The sequence below is a fragment of the Brachyistius frenatus genome, unplaced genomic scaffold (assembly GCF_029030835.1).
Source record: "Brachyistius frenatus isolate BFR_SWC_R1_liver_20210118 unplaced genomic scaffold, ASM2903083v1 Contig_236, whole genome shotgun sequence".
NCBI lineage: Eukaryota > Metazoa > Chordata > Actinopteri > Embiotocidae > Brachyistius > Brachyistius frenatus.
In genome coordinates, this window is record NW_027210835.1 from 112,676 (window position 1) to 132,951 (window position 20,276).

Sequence of the window (20,276 nt, forward strand, 5' to 3'; positions counted from 1 at the left end):
CTGAACATTAGAAGACCTGAACACTAGAACATTAGAAGACCAGAACACCTGAACATTAGAAGACCTGAACACTAGAAGACCAGAACACCTGAACATTAGAAGACCTGAACACCTGAACATTAGAAGACCTGAACATCTGAACATTAGAAGACCAGAACACTAGAACATTAGAAGACCTGAACACTGAAACATTAGAAGACCCGAACACCTGAAATTAAAAGACCTGAACATTAGAAGACCAGAACACATAAACATTAGAAGACCTGAACACTAGAACATTAGAAGACCTGAACATTAGAAGACCTGAACACTAGAACATTAGAAGACCTGAACACCTGAACATCAGAAGACCTGAACACTAGAACATTAGAAGACCTGAACATTAGAAGACCTGAACACTAGAACATTAGAAGACCTGAACATTAGAAGACCTGAACACTAGAAGACCAGAACACCTGAACATTAGAAGACCTAAACACTAGAACACCTGAACATTAGAAGACCAGAACACCTGAACATTAGAAGACCTGAACACCTGAACATTAGAAGACCAGAACACATGAACATTAGAAGACCAGAACACCTGAACATTAGAAGACCAGAACACTAGAACACTAGAAGACCAGAACACCTGAACATTAGAAGACCTGAACACTAGAAGACCAGAACACCTGAACATTAGAAAACCAGATCACCTGAACATTAGAAGACCAGAACACCTGAACATTAGAAGACCACCTGAACATTAGAAGACCTGAATACCTGAACATTGGAAGACCAGAACACATGAACATTAGAAGACATGAACACCTGAACATTAGAAGACCTGAACACCTGAACATTAGAAGACCAGAACACTAGAACATTAGAAGACCTGAACACCTGAACATTAGAAGATCTGAACACTAGAAGACCTGAACACCTGAACATTAAATTTTTTATATATATCTATTAAAATTAGACGGATTTTCAAGCAGCTTCTGAACCGAGTCTCTGGAGGTTTATTATGAAAGGACTTCAGAGATGAAGCAAAGAGGAAGTGACTGTGAACATACATGTTTCATGTGTGTTTCAGTCAGACCTGCTAAAGGGTCACGTCACCCCCCCCCCCCCGCTCCAAGTCTGGTTCCAGTAGTTCATGAACCTCTGCTGTCGCGGACACGCGCACCAGAGCGTGTGCACGCTTCACCGTGCTTGTACCGGAGGAGACCGGCAGCAAACCGGCTGACTGTTAGCACTGATTATTGATTGAAACGGACCGTGATTCTCCCGTGAACCTGCACAGTCTGGACCTGAACCCGGACCGGACCGGTTCTGCTCTGATTGCATTTCATGGAACAGGGCTCGGTTAACGGGCTAGCAGCTGCGACGCTAACTTAACGGACGTCATCAGATCCGGATCGAATGTTCTGAATGTAAACCCGGTTTTAGATGTAAACCCAGCTTCCGTTACACCGTCTGAAAGCCCCCAGTACCGGCAGCTACGGTCCCTGGTGGGGCTGCCGTTAGCCTAAGCGAGATAACATGCTAATTAAACTTGGAACAACGGAGCCGTCTCCCGGGGACCATTCCGGTGCCCGCCCTGACCGGCGGGTCCCCGGAATGGTGAACGTGTCAGTGTGCACCGGATGGCGGGGTGTTTTCGGTGTTAAATGGCGGATAAGTCCGGCCTGCTGCTCCGTTTGCTCACAAAATGGCGGTAAATGTCCTCAAATACGGTCTCCTTCTAACCGGCGGATTAATATCCTCACCGGCGGGACGGGAGGCGGGCCGCGAGCCGCTCCGCCGTTTCCGGGACCGAGGCACAAGCACGCGAGCAGCGGCGGCGCCGCGGCCTCGACGACACGAACGAGACGGAGCTCGAGCGGCCATGAACGGCTCGAGAGCGCGCAGCCATCCCCGCGGAAACGGCGGCCGGAGCGGGGCACGAGGGGAGCGCGGGTCCGGGAGAGGGGGAGCGGGCTCTTACCGTCACACGGGCCTGGGAGAGCGTGTTCCTCTGGGTGCGTCAGCGCGCCGCGAGCCGGGGAGCACTTTGTCCGGTTGTTGTTGTTGCTGAGGACGAGCACAGAGCGGAAGGCCGCGCTTTGCGCCAGCACGCACACACTGCGGCGGCACGCAGGCAGCGCGCCAAACAGCCTCTGTGGGCGACACGGAGCACGCATGCGCGCCGCTACCGTGGACAGGCCTCAGACTGAACTGCTCTGAAACGGTCCAATACGGCCCTGGAGAACACGGAGACCTCAGACCAGGTCCCAGAGATACAGGAGATCATTCCTGATACAGGAGATGGTTCCTGATACAGGAGATGGTTCCAGATACAGGAGATGGTTCCTGATACAGGAGATGGTTCCTGATACAGGAGATGGTTCCAGATACAGGAGATGGTTCCAGATACAGGAGATGGTTCCTGATACAGGAGATGGTTCCTGATACAGGAGATCGTTCCAGATACAGGAGATCGTTCCTGATACAGGAGATGGTTCCAGATACAGGAGATGGTTCCAGATACAGGAGATGGTTCCTGATACAGGAGATGGTTCCTGATACAGGAGATGGTTCCAGATACAGGAGATGGTTCCTGATACAGGAGATGGTTCCAGATACAGGAGATCGTTCCTGATACAGGAGATGGTTCCAGATACAGGAGATCGTTCCTGATACAGGAGATGGTTCCAGATACAGGAGATGGTTCCAGATACAGGAGATGGTTCCTGATACAGGAGATGGTTCCTGATACAGGAGATCGTTCCAGATACAGGAGATGGTTCCTGATACAGGAGATGGTTCCAGATACAGGAGATCGTTCCTGATACAGGAGATGGTTCCTGATACAGGAGATCGTTCCAGATACAGGAGATGGTTCCAGATACAGGAGATGGTTCCTGATACAGGAGATGGTTCCTGATACAGGAGATGGTTCCTGATACAGGAGATCGTTCCAGATACAGGAGATCGTTCCAGATACAGGAGATGGTTCCAGATACAGGAGATGGTTCCTGATACAGGAGATGGTTCCTGATACAGGAGATGGTTCCTGATACAGGAGATGGTTCCTGATACAGGAGATGGTTCCTGATACAGGAGATGGTTCCAGATACAGGAGATGGTTCCTGATACAGGAGATGGTTCCAGATACAGGAGATGGTTCCTGATACAGGAGATGGTTCCTGATACAGGAGATCGTTCCAGATACAGGAGATGGTTCCAGATACAGGAGATGGTTCCAGATACAGGAGATGGTTCCTGATACAGGAGAGGGTTCCAGATACAGGAGATCGTTCCTGATACAGGAGATGGTTCCTGATACAGGAGATGGTTCCAGATACAGGAGATGGTTCCTGATACAGGAGATGGTTCCAGATACAGGAGATGGTTCCTGATACAGGAGATGGTTCCAGATACAGGAGATAGTTCCAGATACAGGAGATGGTTCCAGATACAGGAGATGGTTCCTGATACAGGAGATCGTTCCAGATACGGGAGATCATCCCTGATACAGGAGATCGTTCCAGATACAGGAGATCATCCCTGATACATCATAGATCATTCCTGTGTCCCACCGCTATCAGACTGAATAATAACTCACCCCTCACCAAATCCATCACACAACAATAACACCATTGTATTGCTCTTTGCTTATTTTGTTTTAATTCATTCTGCCTTTTTTATTGTCATTTTTATTGCTTTGCCCTGTATATGCTGCTGTAGCGTAAACATTTCCCTCTGAGGGATTAATAAAGTAAATACAGTGAACCCTCGCTAGAACGCGGTTCACCTTTCACGGTCTCGCTGCTTCACGGATTTGCATCATGCATTGTGTTCTGCATTCTGATTGGCTAAACAGTCTCTCCGCTTCTTCTCTACCTGTTTGTCAATAACGTTGCGGTTTAATATGTACACGTACGTAAAACAGCTTGCCAAATTTAAGTTTGCAAATTCTCTTGCAATTTCAAGTTTCTCTAAAACCCATAATGTCGACAAAACGTTCTGCACCGATAAAGGCACTTGCGGCAGTGAAATACACGAGTCACTATTTGTCCTACTGTACTTTGTATTTGTTTTCATAATCATTTTTCATTTCCTCCCGTTCTAATCCAATGACTCGGGTCGCAGTGGGGCGGTGCCGATCTCAGCAATTTGAAGCCTTCAGTTCGTATTGATGATTAAAATTATTATTTTACAGTACAGTAGTTATTTGTAAAAAAAAAACCATTTATACAGTACTTTTATTTGTTAAACAAATGCTTGGGCCTGTAAAAAGGTTTTGTTCTTTGGTTTCAATGTATTATGGAGTATTTCATTGTATAATAATTGTAAAAAAAAATAAAGGTTACTACTTCACGGATTTCGCCTATCACGGTTTCTATTTGGAACGTAACCCCCGCGGAAAACGAGGGTTCACTGTATCTCTCTCTATGTCCTTATGAAAAAGAACACGCTTCACATGAAGGTCACAGCTCTGATTTTAACATTCATGATGAACCCAACAGGTCACAAGAAAGACTACCAACAGGCTGCAGTGCATTGTGGGAGTTGGAGGCGCTTCGGAGAACTCACCTGTGTCGTACCTGACACACCTGAGCACTAGATTCACCTGTCAGAACTTCAGACTGAGCTAATTTATTCTGCTTTTATTTTAGTAATAAACCTGAAGAGTTCTGTTAGAACTGGAACAGAACCACGGTTCTGCGGTGGGTTGGTTCTGAATCAGTGAGCAGGTTTAAAGGAGACACAGGACGGCCCCTCTGACAGCACGTCTTTAATATGTGGAGGATTAAAGGTTTCAGTCAACACAAGTATTCATTTTGGAAACATGAAACATTCTTTTCTCATGAAATCCAACAGATCTTCCTGTTTGATTAAAAGTCCAAAACATGTCTGACTGACAGATTCACAGTGACATCACTGTCTGAAACAACCAATCAGGAGAGCAATCATAATCGTACAAGTTACAAAGTTCAGAAACATGTAAAAATATATTTAGATTCACATTTTAAGTTTATAAACTCTGGCCCCTCCCATATAAACTGTTGTTATGGCAACAGCAGGAAAAGCACATCTTGTGCTCCCTTTCATCATCAGAACTACTCTACCCACAATGCTCTGCAGCGGTGAACAGAGAAAACACAGTCCTAACGATCAATAATCACTAATCAGTATCAATAAATGTTTGTCATGATCAAATACCGTGTAAACATACGAGATCTATCAGTATTAATCAACTATCAGATCACATGTCTCAGTCCAGGAGGAGGGGGCGGGGCCAGATGAGTGCCCCGCATCCAATCAGAGCAGTTCGTACTGCCGCAGGTGCATGCGTTGGATGATGTCACGACAGTCGTTGAAGACACGGCGGATGTTCTCCGTGTCGATGGCGCAGGTGAAGTGAGGATAACAATAATGTTTCCCGTCTCCGCTTGCCGTGCTGATCCGCTGGAGCACGAGGACACATGTAGGATTCCACAAGTTAGTTTCAAAACATTAGTCAACGCGTTAGAGTCAACACGTTAGTATCAACTCATTACAGTAAACTCGTCAGTTTCAACTAGTTAGTTTCAACTCATTAGAGTCAACAGGTTAGTTTCAACGCGTTAGTTTCAACTTGTTAGTTTCAACTCGTTAGAGTCAACCCGTTAGTTTCAAATCGTTAGTTTCAACACGTTAGTTTCAACTTGTTAGTTTCAACTCGTTAGAGTCAACTCATTAGTTTCAATTCATTAGAGTCAACTCGTTAGTTTCAACTCATTAGAGTCAACGTGTTCATGTCAACTCGTTAGTTTCAACATGTTAGTTTCAACACGTCAGTTTCAACACGTTAGAGTCGACTCGTTTGTTTCAATTCATTAGAGTCAACTCGTTAGTTTCAACTCGTTAGAGTCAACACGTTAGAGTCAACACGTTAGTTTCAACACATTAGTTTCAACTCATTAGAGTCAACTCGTTAGTTTCAATTCATTGGAGTCAACTCATTAGTTTCAACTCGTTAGAGTCAACACGTTAGTTTCAACACATTAGTTTCAACTCATTAGAGTCAACTCGTTAGTTTCAATTCATTAGAGTCAACACGTTAGTTTCAACGTGTTAGAGTCAACATGTTAGTCAACGTGTTTGTTTCAATACGTTAGAGCCAACACGTTAGTTTCAACACGTTCGTTTCAACGCGTTTTCAACACGTTAGTTTCAACACATTAGTTTTAACACGTTAGTTTCAACTCGTTAGTTTCAAGTCGTTAGTTGCAACGCGTTAGTTTCAACACGTTAGTTTCAACCAGTTAGTTTCAATTCATTAGAGTCAACTCGTTAGTTTCAACTCATTAGAGTCAACGTGTTCGTGTCAACTCGTTAGTTTCAACTTGTTAGTTTCAACACGTTAGTTTCAACACGTTAGTTTCAACTCGTTAGAGTTAACTCGTAAGTTTCAATTCATTAGGGTCAACTCGTTAGTTTCAACTCGTTAGTTTTAACATGTTAGTTTCCACGCGTTACTTTCAACACGTCAGTTTCAACACGTTAGAGTTGACTCGTTAGTTTCAATTCATTAGAGTCAACTCGTTAGTTTCAACTCGTTAGAGTCAACATGTTAGAGTCAACACGTTAGTTTCAACGCGTTAGAGTCAACATGTTAGTCAACGTGTTCGTTTCAATACGTTAGAGTCAACACATTAGTTTCAACACGTTCGTTTCAACACGTTAGTTTCAACGCTTTTTCATCTCGTTAGTTTCAACGCGTTAGAGTCAACATGTTAGTCAACGTGTTCGTTTCAATACGTTAGAGTCAACACATTAGTTTCAACACATTCGTTTCAACACGTTAGTTTCAACGCTTTTTCATCTCGTTAGTTTCAACACGTTAGTTTCAACGCGTTTTCAACACGTTAGTTTCAACACATTAGTTTCAACACGTTAGTTTCAACTCGTTAGTTTCAAGTCGTTAGTTGCAACACGTTAGTTTCAACACGTTAGTTTCAACTCGTTAGAGTCAACCCGTTAGTTTCAACTAGTTAGTTTCAACTCATTAGAGTTAACTCGTTAGAGTCAACAGGTTGGTTTCAACTCGTTAGTTTCAACACGTTAGTTTCAACTCGTTAGTTTAAAATCGTTAGTTTCAACGCGTTTTCATCTCGTTAGTTTCAACACGTTAGTTTCAACGCGTTTTCAACACGTTAATTTCAACACGTTAGTTTTCACGCGTTAGTTTCAACTCGTTAGTTTCAAGTCGTTAGTTGCAACGCGTTAGTTTCAACAGGTTAGTTTCAACTCGTTAGAGTCAACTCGTTAGAGTCAACTCGTTAGTTTCAAGTCGTTAGTTGCAACGCGTTAGTTTCAACAGGTTAGTTTCAACTCGTTAGAGTCAACTCGTTAGAGTCGACTCGTTAGTTTCAATTCATTAGAGTCGACTCGTTAGTTTCAACTCGTTAGAGTCAACTCGTTAGTTTCAACATGTTCGTTTCAACTCGTTAGTTTCAACATGTTAGTTTCAACACGTCAGTTTCAACACGTTAGAGTCGACTCGTTAGTTTCAATTCATTAGAGTCGACTCGTTAGTTTCAACTCGTTAGAGTCAATACGTTAGTTTCAACACGTTAGTTTCAACGCGTTTTCAACACGTTAGTTTTAACACATTAGTTTCAACTCGTTAGTTTCAACGCGTTTTCGACACGTTAGTTTCAACACGTTAGTTTTAACACGTTAGTTTCAACTCGTTAGTTTCAACGCGTTTTCATCTCGTTAGTTTCAACACGTTAGTTTCAACTCGTTAGTTTCAAGTCGTTAGTTGCAACACGTTAGTTTCAACTCGTTAGAGTCAACCCGTTAGTTTCAACTAGTTAGTTTCAACTCATTAGAGTTAACTCGTTAGAGTCAACAGGTTGGTTTCAACTCGTTAGTTTCAACACGTTAGTTTCAAATCGTTAGTTTCAACACATTAGTTTCAAATCGTTAGTTTCAACGCGTTTTCATCTCGTTAGTTTCAACACGTTAGTTTCAACGCGTTTTCAACACGTTAATTTCAACACGTTAGTTTTCACGCGTTAGTTTCAACTCGTTAGTTTCAAGTCGTTAGTTGCAACGCGTTAGTTTCAACAGGTTAGTTTCAACTCGTTAGAGTCAACTCGTTAGTTTCAACAGGTTAGTTTCAACTCGTTAGAGTCAACTCGTTAGAGTCAACTCGTTAGTTTCAACTGGTTAGTTTCAACATGTTCGTTTCAACTCGTTAGTTTCAACATGTTAGTTTCAACACGTCAGTTTCAACACGTTAGAGTCGACTCGTTAGTTTCAATTCATTAGAGTCGACTCGTTAGTTTCAACTCGTTAGAGTCAATACGTTAGTTTCAACACGTTAGTTTCAACGCGTTTTCAACACGTTAGTTTTAACACGTTAGTTTCAACGCGTTTTCAACACGTTAGTTTCAACACGTTAGTTTTAACACGTTAGTTTCAACTCGTTAGTTTCAACGCGTTTTCATCTCGTTAGTTTCAACACGTTAGTTTCAACTCGTTAGTTTCAACATGTTAGTTTCAACTTGTTGAAGTCAACTTGTTAGTTTCAACTCGTTGGAGTCAACACGTCAGACATCATCCGTATGTTTTTACCAGAAACTCGTCTCTGATGAAGAACTTGGCTCTTGTCACTTTGGGGTCTTCATCAGCATCTGGAACAGCTGGAAACACAAATACATGGATCAAAGGGCGTGTTTACATGTTTCATATGTGTATTTTGATTTTTTTTTATACACTTTATTAATCCCCGAGGGGAAATTTCTTCACTACAGCAGGGGGGCTCTCAGGGGGGAGCTGCTGCAGCAGGCTGCCACTAGCGCGGCGCCAGGTAACCTGACCTGAGGTGCATGTTGTTGGATTTTTTTTTTTGGATGATGGGAGGAAGCCGGAGAACCCGGAGAGAACCCACGCAAGCACAGGGAGAACATGCAAACTCCGCACAGAAAGGCCCAGGACCGGATTCGAACCCGGAACCTTTTTTGCTGTGAGGTGACAGTGCTAACCACTGCACCACCGTGCCGCCCTGTATGTGCTGATATGTGTATATTTTTACCATCAACAGGAACCTGGTAGTTGTTGTATTCAGGAAAATAATCCTCCAGTTTAGACTTTCCTGCCAGAATCTTCCCAGCCAACATGTCCTGTTTGTTCAGGAACAAGATCACTGAGATGGTCTTCAGAAACCTGTCACCAATCACAGAGGAGCGAGGGTTCACTACAGCCAATCACAGAGGAGAGAGCTTTCACTACAGCCAATCACAGAGGAGAGAGGGTTCACTACAGCCAATCAGGGAGCAGAGAGGGTTAAACGGGGAACCTGTTGGTCCAGATGGATCTGAAGAGGTCGAGAGACTCTCGCAGCCGATTGGTGGAGTTGTCCTCCCGGATCACCATGTTGTAGCTGCTGCTAGCGGCAACGAAGATGATGGCCGTCACGTCTGAACAGACACACGGAAGGATTAAATCTCAGTTCTCCTCCATGTTGGTTCATCAATCAGAGATTTTCTCACCGTTGAAGCACTGAATCCACTTCCTGCGTTCATCCCTCTGTCCTCCTACATCAAACATACTGACACACACAGCAGAACAGTGTGAGAGCAGCTTCTGGCTGCAGTGCATTATGGGTAATCAGACAAACATCACTGATCCGAGAGACTGAAGGAAATCTAAAATCAGACAGATTCTCAGGCAGCTTCTGAACTGTGTTTCTCAGGAGGTTTATTCTGAAATGACTTTAGAAATGATGATGTAGACAGGAAGTGGCAGTCACACACATACGTGTGTGTGAGTTCAGGTCTGACTGACTCAACATGGTCTCTCAGGGTTTGAAATAGACTCACTGGAAGTTGACTTTGTCCACCTGGAACCGGGTTTCAAAGATCCCTGAAGTCAGAACTCTGCAGCGCAGCAGGTCCTGCAGGAGCAGAAGAAGAAGTGAGGGGCGGGAACGGCATCCTGGAAGCTGCCGCCTGATTGGCCGGTCTGTTACCTGGTCAGTAGGTGTGTAGTCGGTCCTCCTCACTGAGTCCAACTTATCCAAGAAGCTGGAAAAGAGTTGTGATTAGAACCAGGTTCAGGTCCGAGTCCTGGTGATGCAGTATGTAAACAAAGGTCCTCACAAACTCAGAAGAACCAGCGTGTGTGTGTCTTACTACTGAGCGCAGTCAATCAGCTGATACTCGTTGGAGCGTTCGAAACACGCCTTCACGCCAGAGTCCTCCCACAGCTTTTGAACATGCTCAAAGAAATCCTGCAGGACAGACAGACAAGAAACAGAGCTGTTAGCACCCCCGCAGGCGGCAGCACTCATTACAGCCCGACGTGAACAAACGGCTCGGTCAGGAGAAAATATGTTTGTGAACATCTGAACAAAATCTAAAACATTTTAGTACAAAAACATGTTAGTATAAAACATTTTTATATAAAAACATGTTAGTATAAAACATTTTTATATAAAAACATGTTAGTATAAAACATTTTAATATAAAAACATAATTCTGGCCCTGGACCGCCCGGTCCATGTGGTCTGAGGTCTATGGTGGACCCGGTGGACGCGGTGGTTCTGGACCAGCAGCTGGACTCAGTGATGAAGACCAGCGGTGGAACAGAAAGCTCATAAGTGGACCTTGACTGGTTTGTATCTCGGTGGAAACACCTTCATGTTTATCATGTTCTGATGAACACGTCTCCTCTTCATGTTCCCGTGTCAGAATGCTTTGTAATTGGACGGCGCTGAAAGCACCGAGAGGCGTGTGCATCCAGTTGACCAATCAGCATCAGAGGCGGAGTCAAGAGACGAGCTCAAAGCGACGCAGGAAGACGCTTGTTTTGTATCTCTGTCATCCTCGGAGACGGACGCTGTTTGGATAATGAGGCCTCAGGGGACACACACTCAGGTAGGTGTGTGTGTGTGTGTGTACGTGCGGCCTCAGTCTCGGGTGAACTCGTTACATCATGTCATTAACATCATTAAAACAAACAGTTCCTGAGCAGGTCTCCTGGTGCTGCTTTAAAGGAGCTCCGCCTCCTCATCAGCTAACTGTTCACCTGGACACACCTGGCTGTGTCAGTGTGTCCATCAGCGAAAACACACCTTCACTCACAGACAGACAGAGTGTGTGAGTGTGTGTGAGTGTGTGTGAGTTACCTCTGTGTATTCGAAGTCCGACAGTGGTGCGATGCTCCTGATGTAATCCACTCTGAACTGGTTGCCAGGGTTACCCAGAGGGATGGGTGGAGTCAGCGTACTCATGGCTGACATGATGGTCTGACACACACACACACACACACACACACACACACACACACACACACACACACACACACACACGTTTGGACCAATCAAAGAGCTCCTTTCAGTCAAGTGATGAGTCAGGTGACCTACCACGATGGCGTCCTTCACGTTCTTCCTGATGTCCTGGATCTTCTGCTGCTTCTCTCTGTGACCGACAGAACACATTAAAGAACCGCAACACGTCTCGGACTGACGTCACAACATCTGGACAGTGACATCTGGATGGACTGACATCTGGATGGACTGACATCTGGACATTTGGACGGACTGACATCACAACATCTGGACAGACTGACATCACAACATCTGGACGGACTGACATCACAACATCTGGATGTTCCACATGTTCCACTCACTCTGAGTTGAACCCGTCCACATGAAGAATCCTCATCTGCTTCACAATCGTACTTTTACCTGATTCTCCTGCACCTACAGACAGACAGACAGGTAGAGAGACAGACGGACAGGTAGACAGGAGAGAGAGTGACAGACAATCAGGTAAACAGACAGACAGACGTGTAAATAGACAGACAGGTGTCTCACCCAGCAGTAACAGTCTGTGTGTAGCTTTATAAGCCTGTCTCTCCTTCTGCAGCTGTTTCTCAATCTTCTTGTTTGCTTCTCTCTTTGCTTTTTCATCCAGTCGTTCTTCTTCTGTTTTTCCTCCCAGACAGCCCATCTCAACTGGAACCACAGAAACCAGCAAATAACCAACAGAAAACTGTGAATAACCAACTAAAAATAGTAAGTAATCAACTAAAAATAGTAAATAAACAATTTAAAATAGTAAAAGGCCAACTGAAAATAGTAAATAACCAACTAACAATTGTAACTAACCAACTAACAATAGTAAATAATTAACTAAAAATAGTAAATAAACAATTGAAAATAGTAAACAATCAACTGAAAATAGTAAATAATTGACTGAAAACTATAAATAACCAACTAAAAATAGTAACTAAACAACTGAAAATAGTAAACTGGAGTCAGTAGATAACTGATCCCAGGTTTAATTTATGCCAGGTTAGTCCGATTTTTGTCTTTAGCTCCATGATGACCCTTCCACAGCCATCCTGTGATGTCATACCTGTCATCACATCACTGCTCACTCCTGAACCTTTCCACCTGCCCTGACAGAGCTTTACATATTATTCAGTTAAAATGATCCAATATTATAAATATGATTAGATATTCAAATTAAAAACAATCTGAAAGGAGCCGACCTGTTTAATGAGTTATTTTAATTTAATTCAATATTAGTAACGAGTCCACCCACTTTGACTAGAGAAAAGTCCATCCCATTAATTTAATGTAATTTATGTGCTGTTAATTATTTTCTAAAGTAAAATCTTTTTTTTAAACTTTTTTTTTTAAACCAGTGAACCCAGAATGAACCCGGTCCCGGTACCGACCTGTAGCTGATGGTGATCACCGACCCTAAGAGTCTCAGTAGCTCCGGAGCTGTCCGTCTTTCTGTCCGTCCATCAAAGTCCACAAAGACAAAAATATATAAAACGGACGCTCCTCAATCAATCAGAATCCCAGAGTGTCCTGCCGGTCCGGTTCAGTTTAGGGAGACAGAACAAGGACTTCATCTGGTTTTCTGATTTTTCCTCTGTTTCAAGAGCGAGCAGTGAAACACCTGAGCGTCCCCCCCGTCTCATTAGTCGTCTTTCTGTTTTCTTTGGGGGATTTCCGTGTTTTTCCTCTCGTGTCACTTTGTTGCCTGACGACCAGCAGACGGATTCTCAAACAAACGGGTTTCCTCCTGGTTTCTGTCGAGACTCTGTTGGACCAGAACCCACTCAGGACCAGCAGGTCGGAGGTCAAAGGTGACACAGTGACAGACTCCTGTGTGTTACAGTGGAGACGTTTTGTGGATGTGAACCGGCAGAATTTAAAACATGTCACGTAGAAAATCTTTTCTATCACTTTTAAAAGAAGTTTTAATTTGTTGTTTTTGTCTCAGTGACTAAAACTCGTTCACAGAGCTGGTCACGATTCATCGTTAAACATGTCGACTAAAACCTCTTGGTCTTGTTCCGGTTTATGGACCTGTTACCATGACAACAGGTCCACAGATTTCAAAGCTGTTTGTTCAGTCTGATCTGAAAACTGCACAGTGAACCACTGCGCATGGTTTGTCTCCACCTGATGGGCCTTTGAAGTCACTGCATCCTGTCACACTGTCTCCATGGCAACCAGCTGACACTGCAGTCAACAGAAACGACAACAAACTGGATGAAGTGACTTTGTTTTTATTCATTCAGTTCAGAAAATGACAGAAACAGAAACGACTGAAAACTGAATGAAGTCTGATGAAACTTAAATTATGTTTTGACTTTGGTTGTATTTCCTTTTTGTACAAATTGGACCACTGATCTGAAAGTCTCTTCCTGATTGGACGAGGTCTTCTCGTCTTCTTTTATTGGCTCGACAGATGCTCCACCCCTGCGGCGTCACCTTCCAGAGGCTTCAACCTGAGGACACAAAAGCAGATCCAGAAGGTGTGAACAGGTCTAAACTGGATCCAAACCAGTTCATGGCAGTCTGAACAGGTAAACCAGATGTTAACAGAATCTGGATTAAACCTGTTCACACTGGTCTACCTTGTTGAAACTAGCTGAGACTAAATGAGTTCAAACCAGTACCAGTCTAGCAGGTGTGAACCAGATCAAACTGACCTCTGCAGGTGTTCGTCGCAAAAAGAGCCGAGTCGGCGCATCTCCGACTGGAAAAAACTCTACGAGACAAACAGGGACACCATCAGGCCAGGACCGGGTCAGAGACCAGGAGTATTTGTACAGATTGTAGTAGTACTGTAGTATCTGTCAGTACCAGTATTTGTGTGTTAATGACATTCAGGTTTGTAGAGTTTTCTTCAAGTTGTTTCAGTTGATCAGTGACGCCGTTTTCAAACCTTTGCAGCAACAATAACCTGCAAACAAACAAACAAAAGGTTAATTACTGTGACAACATATGTGATACACAAACTGTCTCATTTCTTCCTGGTGGGCGGTACCCGTGTTGATGGACAGGTGTGTGTGGAGGTGGGCGGTACCCGTGTTGATGGACAGGTGTGTGTGGAGGTGGGCGGTACCCGTGTTGATGGACAGGTGTGTGTGGAGGTGGGCGGTACCCGTGTTGATGGACAGGTGTGTGTGGAGGTGGGCGGTACCCGTGTTGATGGACAGGTGTGTGGAGGTGGGTGGTACCTGTGTTGATGGACAGCTGTGAGCAGTGAGGAGACGTGTTGTTGACACTCTTTTAGAGACAGAAGAACTTCTGCTTCGACTTTCTTCCAACAGCCCTGAAAACATTATTTAATTAATTTCTATGAACAGACAATACAACTTATTGATCAGCTGCCAGTAATCACAATAATAATAATATTTTAATAATAATAATCAATGAATGTTTACTGACAGTGAAGTGCTGCTCCAGCTCTGCTTTGAAGGTTTTGAAGGAAGCTGTGATGTCAGATGTCATACTTGACTCTGTCTCCGCTCCTGGCTTGGACACTGGCTCCTCCCTTTTAACAAATGGCAACTCCCCCTTGGTTAAGAGACCCCCCTCCTCTGCCGATGACCCCACCCCATCCATTAAGACCTCTGTGAGCAGCAGCAAATTCATAAAACACATGAACTTTTTATTTGAAATTACTTAAAAGTATAGAAATGTACCCATGAGTGCTGCTGTAGACTCCTCCCACTCTTGTTCAGACTCCACCCTCTTCTTCTGAGATGACTTGCCCTCAGTCTGGTCTGACAGGTAGCCTGAACACAGGTAGATGAAACATCTTGAAGACGTTGACAGTGTTTCCATTTCATGAATCATCCAGCCAGATGTTACCTGAGTCTGGAGCTTCTCTCTTCCTGAATACTTCCTGGTGGAAGAAATGAAAACAGGTGAAAAACAGGAAACAGCGGATGATGTTTGTATTGAAGAATAAAAGAGGAACTGAACCTGTTTTAAAGAGGAGATGTCTCCAAACTCCTTCATCTGTTCCTGAGAGATCTGTAACCCCACCCCCTCAGGAACACCTGACGGTTCAAATTAAGTCGTTTACAGCCTGTTGTTTACAGCCTGGATGTGTAAACAGTTGACTCACAGTGCATTATGGGAGTTGAAGTTCTGATCTGGTCAAACAGCATCTCTGCTCTGCTTCTGGCTGCGGGCTGAAAAATAAACAAACAACTGAAGGTCAGACTTTCTAAACACAAACTACCCGTTTGTTTATTTGTTTACGGAGTGGCGTTACCTTGGAAACAGGAGAGTCTTCTCCGCTGCTCGGAGATGACAGCGGTAAAACTACAGACAGACAGCAGCACATGATCACTGGGATTTACACGCATGTTTCCGTGTTCATGCTCACTGACATGAAAACAGACTGATGTTGTTTATTTACGGATCATGTGACCCGTCAGGTTGTTTATTGTTTCATCTTTCTCTAATTCACAAACTCCTGATGTGATCTGGTGATTCTTTATTTTTATGTTTGTTATTGATCATCAGCTCAGAGGTTATTGATCAGGGGAGGAGGAGTCTCACCCTTCAGCTGACTCTTGCTCGTGGGTTTCTTGCGGCGGTACGATTGACCGCTGTGTCTGTCTGCGGGGGGCGGGGCCTGGACTGTACCACCTGCATCTGTACAGGCGGAGCTCTGCAACTTCTGTTAACAGAGTGACATCATCAACATGACATCATCCAACTGATCAGTTCCTATTAAACAAAAACAGGAAGTGGTTGTTTAGTCAGGACAAACAGTAACCAGCAGGTGGAGCCGTTTTAACCCTGAACTGAACAACTGTACAGACAGACAGACAGACACCATGAAGACGCTCTCTGCTGCCTCCTCCAGCTCTCGGTGGTATTGCGAGTTGAAGCTCAGTTCCACAGTCTGACCTCTGCTGTTGTGGTGCATGATGGGATTGTTCAGCTGGATGCTGAGGACCGTCTCTGCCCCGGTGCATCATGGGAAAACACACAAAAGAAACCTGAACAACTGATCCAAAGTCAGACCAGAACATCTAGCTCTGGTTCTGCTAATGATCGGATTATTTTTACAGCCGAGACTCACCTGCGTGTTTCACCTGCAGACTGTAACGCTGCACTTCCTCCTTCAGCAGGTGGATGGACCCCCACAGAAACCCCTGCAACACATGAACACCACATGAACATACCCGTGTCCTACCTACTTATTAAATTTCCCCATTATGGGATGAATAAAGTCCAAGTGTAAGTGTACCTGTACCCTACCTGAGGCTCATCGATGAAGAAGCTCACAGATCCAGAGCCGGCGTTGAAATCGATCCAGAACTCGTCCAGCTTCTCGTCTTTCGGACGAAACAGCTGCAGAAGAAAACGTGCTGAGAGCGAGTCCACGGCTGAAATATACAAGGTTCAGTTTTACCTGAGTGGAGCTGAGAAACGCTCGCAGGCAGGGGAAGGTGTAGACCCTGGCAGACACAACGCAGGGCAAAGAACCCGAGTTAATCTGAGTCAGCAGAACTTTTTTTATTCAGGTTTAAATAAAGTTTTTACCTCCTCTGGTCTCCATGGTTACAGTTGACGCAGTTCAGGAAACGCCTGCAGTCCTGGAGGACAGACAGAGACAGGTGTTCAGACAGGTGTGAGAGAGACACAGGTGTTCAGACAGGTGAGACACTCACCACCTCGAAGTCGGCATCTCTGATTTGACAGAAGGTGTTGCTGATGTCACAGCTTGAGAACCACTGATTGGCTCTCAGCTCACGGTCTCTGCGTGGAGTCAGACGACACAGAACCTCTAATAGGCTGACCTGCAGCTCATAGTCTGAACCAAGAAGTAGATCAATGTGGTGACCAATCAGGTGATCAATCAATTCACCTGCTCAGAGGGATCAAACTCACCTCCAACTGTCAGGACTGCTGCTGCCACCTGAGATCTGTCAGACAGACAGGCAAACAGTCAGACAGGTAAACAGACAGGTAGACAGACAGACAGGTAAACGGTCAGACAGGTAAAGAGACAGGTAAACAGACAGACAAACAAACATGTAAACAGACAGACAGACAAACAAACAAACAGGTAAACAGACAGACAGGTAGGTATCCGTGTTCAGTACAGGTTGTGGATCTGGTTCTGGTTGTTCTGGATCAGCCTCCTCTGTTCTCGGTTCAAAGACTCCAGGATGCTGTTGAAGGTTCTGATGGCCTGAAACAAGACAAAAGACCTGAGACTCCAACTGGACCCCAGGACAGACCAGAGACCGGCAGAGACCAGCAGATGAAAATCAAAACAACACAACCAAAAGATGTTGTTTGTTGCCATGGTTACCTCCAGCCTCAGTCGGAAGTAGATTTCGGTTTCCAGAGTGAACCGAGACAACTGAAGAAGACCCACAGACAGCTGACTGACTGAGACACAGACAGGTAGAGAGACAGACAGGTGAGTTTAGAGGCTTAAAAGTGACAGAGTAAAAAAACAAAACATGTTACTGAAGAAATAAACAAACCTGGAAGAGAAGCTTGACCCAGCAGCTGGAAGACAGACAGACAGGTTACAGACAGACAGACAGGTGATTTTTGGTTGATTATGCTGGTGATCATTCAGGTCACATGTTTTCTGTACAAGTGTGCTCACACAGTTTCAGCCAATTAGGACAATTGAAGAAGTCTGAAGACAAGGTGAAAGAGGAGCTTAAACAACTGCACACTTCATTTCCCAGAATGCTGCTCACCAGTAGGAAGTCAAAGAACTCTTCAGTGAGGTTAAACAGGGGGGCGGAGCTTCTCTGGAGGTTGGAGGTAAGCAGGTCACGGACCGCTTCAAACCACTCCAACACCTAAACAACAAACAAAATGTATTTATTGTTATGTCTAAATAGTTTAATGGAGGATGAACACCTGATCGGAGTCCTGATCAATTAAATTATTAATTACTTTAGCAGTCAGTCCGTGACTGATGAGCGTCTGCAGATCATCTCGGTTCTCTGACAGAATCCCCAAAGACTTCAACACAAGCAGGACTCTGCTGAACCCTGATCCACACAGGTCCTGAAACAACAAGCAAACAAACAATAAACAACCCTGATCCATACAGGTCCTGAAACAACAAGCAAACAAACAAACAATAAACAACCCTGATCCATACAGGTCCTGAAACAATAAGCAAACAAACAATAAACAACCCTGATCCATACAGGTCCTGAAACAACAAGCAAACAAACAATAAACAACCCTGATCCATACAGGTCCTGAAACAACAAGCAAACAAACAATAAACAATCCTGATCCATACAGGTCCTGAAACAACAAGCAAACAATAAACAACCCTGATCCATACAGGTCCTGAAACAACAAGCAAACAATAAACAACCCTGATCCATACAGGTCCTGAAACAACAAGCAAACAATAAACAACCCTGATCCATACAGGTCCCGAAACGACAAGCAAACAATAAACAACCCTGATCCATACAGGTCCCGAAACGACAAACAATAAACAACCCTGATCCACACAGGTCCTGAAACAACAAACAAACAAACCAGTAAACATGTTGCCGTGGGGGCACCCTGTTACCTTGACTACCAGCTGGTCCAGCCTGGTGAGGGTGCCGTGAGTCAGTCCTTCGGCGTGAAGCAGAGACACCAGCTGAGACGAGTCTCCGCGCAGCAGACAGTCGTCCACCTGCACCTCAAACTGACAAACAGGAAGTTCAGTGTGTTTGTGGAGGTCATACTGTACACACGCAGACACGCATATTTATATTTTCACAATTAAAGAACTGTAACAATAAACTGACATTTAAATGCATGTTTTACTTTGAAAATGTTATGACTTTATTGATTGTGAACCTGACTTCAAAATAAAATCATCTTAAACAAAATGTCTTCTTCCATTAAATCTGTGTGCACCAGACTTCATGTAGTTTTGGAGTGATTTAAGGCTTAGTTTGTTTAAGAGAAGCCAGGTGTTTTCAACAGATGTTTGATCTAGTTCAACAAACAGCAACACAACAACAACACAAAAACATTTCCTTAAAAATTTAACTGCACATTTTAGGGATTTTACTTTGGTGGGTCACTTCCTGCAGACAGACAGCAGGGGGCGCTGTGGGCTGCACTTTGTGACAGACAGGGTGGACAAAATAACAGAAACAGCTACAGAAGCATCACGTTTCATTCTTTACCGGTTCAGGTTTATATTATTGATCAATGCAGATTATTGATCAGGATTCAGACTGACGTCATTAAAACAGCTTTCATTTTCTGAGAAATAAACTCAGGAGGGAACCGGACGTTTTTCTACTTAAAAAAAACTAAAGTTAACAGCTGATTTTAAATCACACTCAGAATCAATCGACCAGTTAATCGATCTGTGAACATTTGTCTGATTAGAACAAACAGAGCTTCATGAAACAGCTGATTTACCATCGTGTCTTGTTCTTCTCAGCCGTCCGCGTGTCGGGAGCGAGCGCAGCTGCTGCTGATTAACTGATGAGTCGAGAGAAAGTAGTCCTGCCCAGCGGAGGAATATCAGATCCATTTATAATATAGAATAATCACGAAGCTGTTGGTGTCAGAGGGGACATCCAAGTGATCAGGGATCAATACAGTTATCAACAAGAAGAGCTGCTTTCCACCAACCACAATCTGTTCAAATCTCTGACCTTTTTAAGGCTTCTTCTCTGAGGAGAGAATCACATCTGAAACACTCAGGTTTTATATTCAGTGTAAAATGTCACGTGTCTGACCTCCTGAGGTGGGCGTCTCCTCACAGGTTCACCTGGGAGAGCTGCAGAGGGAGGGGTTAAAGGTCACTGACCTACAGGAGACAAACACACATCTGACATCCACCAACACAATTCTCATTTAAAGTCAGGAAATGTTTCGTCTCCATGGCAACATGATCACATTCATGAAGGTTAAATGTTTCACTCTGATTGTAACGAAGGCAGCAGCCAATCAGCGTTGAGTATCATTCAGCAAGTAAAAC

At 44.2% G+C, this 20,276-nt stretch overlaps 2 protein-coding genes and 1 long non-coding RNA gene across 3 annotated transcripts; all 3 read right to left on the reverse strand.

Moving 5' to 3' along the window:
• On the reverse strand, positions 1 to 1,089 carry LOC138633787 (uncharacterized). The gene is made up of 3 exons (XR_011311911.1): positions 835 to 1,089; positions 536 to 671; positions 1 to 471 (listed from the first exon to the last, which is right to left on the reverse strand). It is a non-coding gene; the product is annotated as an uncharacterized lncRNA (long non-coding RNA).
• Positions 1,090 to 4,435: 3,346 nt separating this feature from the next.
• Positions 4,436 to 12,874, reverse strand: LOC138633783 (guanine nucleotide-binding protein G(olf) subunit alpha-like). The gene is made up of 13 exons (XM_069720240.1): positions 12,709 to 12,874; positions 11,840 to 11,980; positions 11,653 to 11,725; positions 11,387 to 11,441; positions 11,150 to 11,269; positions 10,155 to 10,252; positions 9,992 to 10,046; positions 9,843 to 9,916; positions 9,513 to 9,571; positions 9,320 to 9,440; positions 9,056 to 9,186; positions 8,596 to 8,663; positions 4,436 to 5,436 (listed from the first exon to the last, which is right to left on the reverse strand). The coding sequence occupies exons 2-13, from the start codon at positions 11,973 to 11,975 to the stop codon at positions 5,290 to 5,292; spliced, it is 1,137 nt and encodes a 378-aa protein (XP_069576341.1). The 5' UTR covers positions 11,976 to 11,980; positions 12,709 to 12,874; the 3' UTR covers positions 4,436 to 5,289.
• A 664-nt stretch (positions 12,875 to 13,538) lies between these two features.
• On the reverse strand, positions 13,539 to 19,965 carry sycp2l (synaptonemal complex protein 2-like). Its single transcript, XM_069720189.1, has 26 exons — positions 19,951 to 19,965; positions 19,712 to 19,850; positions 18,861 to 18,980; positions 18,221 to 18,334; positions 18,019 to 18,123; positions 17,794 to 17,818; positions 17,616 to 17,695; positions 17,404 to 17,492; positions 17,189 to 17,223; positions 16,969 to 17,111; positions 16,841 to 16,893; positions 16,710 to 16,755; positions 16,556 to 16,648; positions 16,377 to 16,449; positions 16,122 to 16,255; positions 15,848 to 15,968; positions 15,558 to 15,607; positions 15,408 to 15,474; positions 15,263 to 15,339; positions 15,149 to 15,182; positions 14,980 to 15,072; positions 14,723 to 14,907; positions 14,512 to 14,606; positions 14,135 to 14,234; positions 13,981 to 14,039; positions 13,539 to 13,776 (listed from the first exon to the last, which is right to left on the reverse strand). The coding sequence occupies exons 2-26, from the start codon at positions 19,712 to 19,714 to the stop codon at positions 13,722 to 13,724; spliced, it is 2,049 nt and encodes a 682-aa protein (XP_069576290.1). The 5' UTR covers positions 19,715 to 19,850; positions 19,951 to 19,965; the 3' UTR covers positions 13,539 to 13,721.
• Between the last annotated feature and the right edge of the window lie 311 nt (positions 19,966 to 20,276).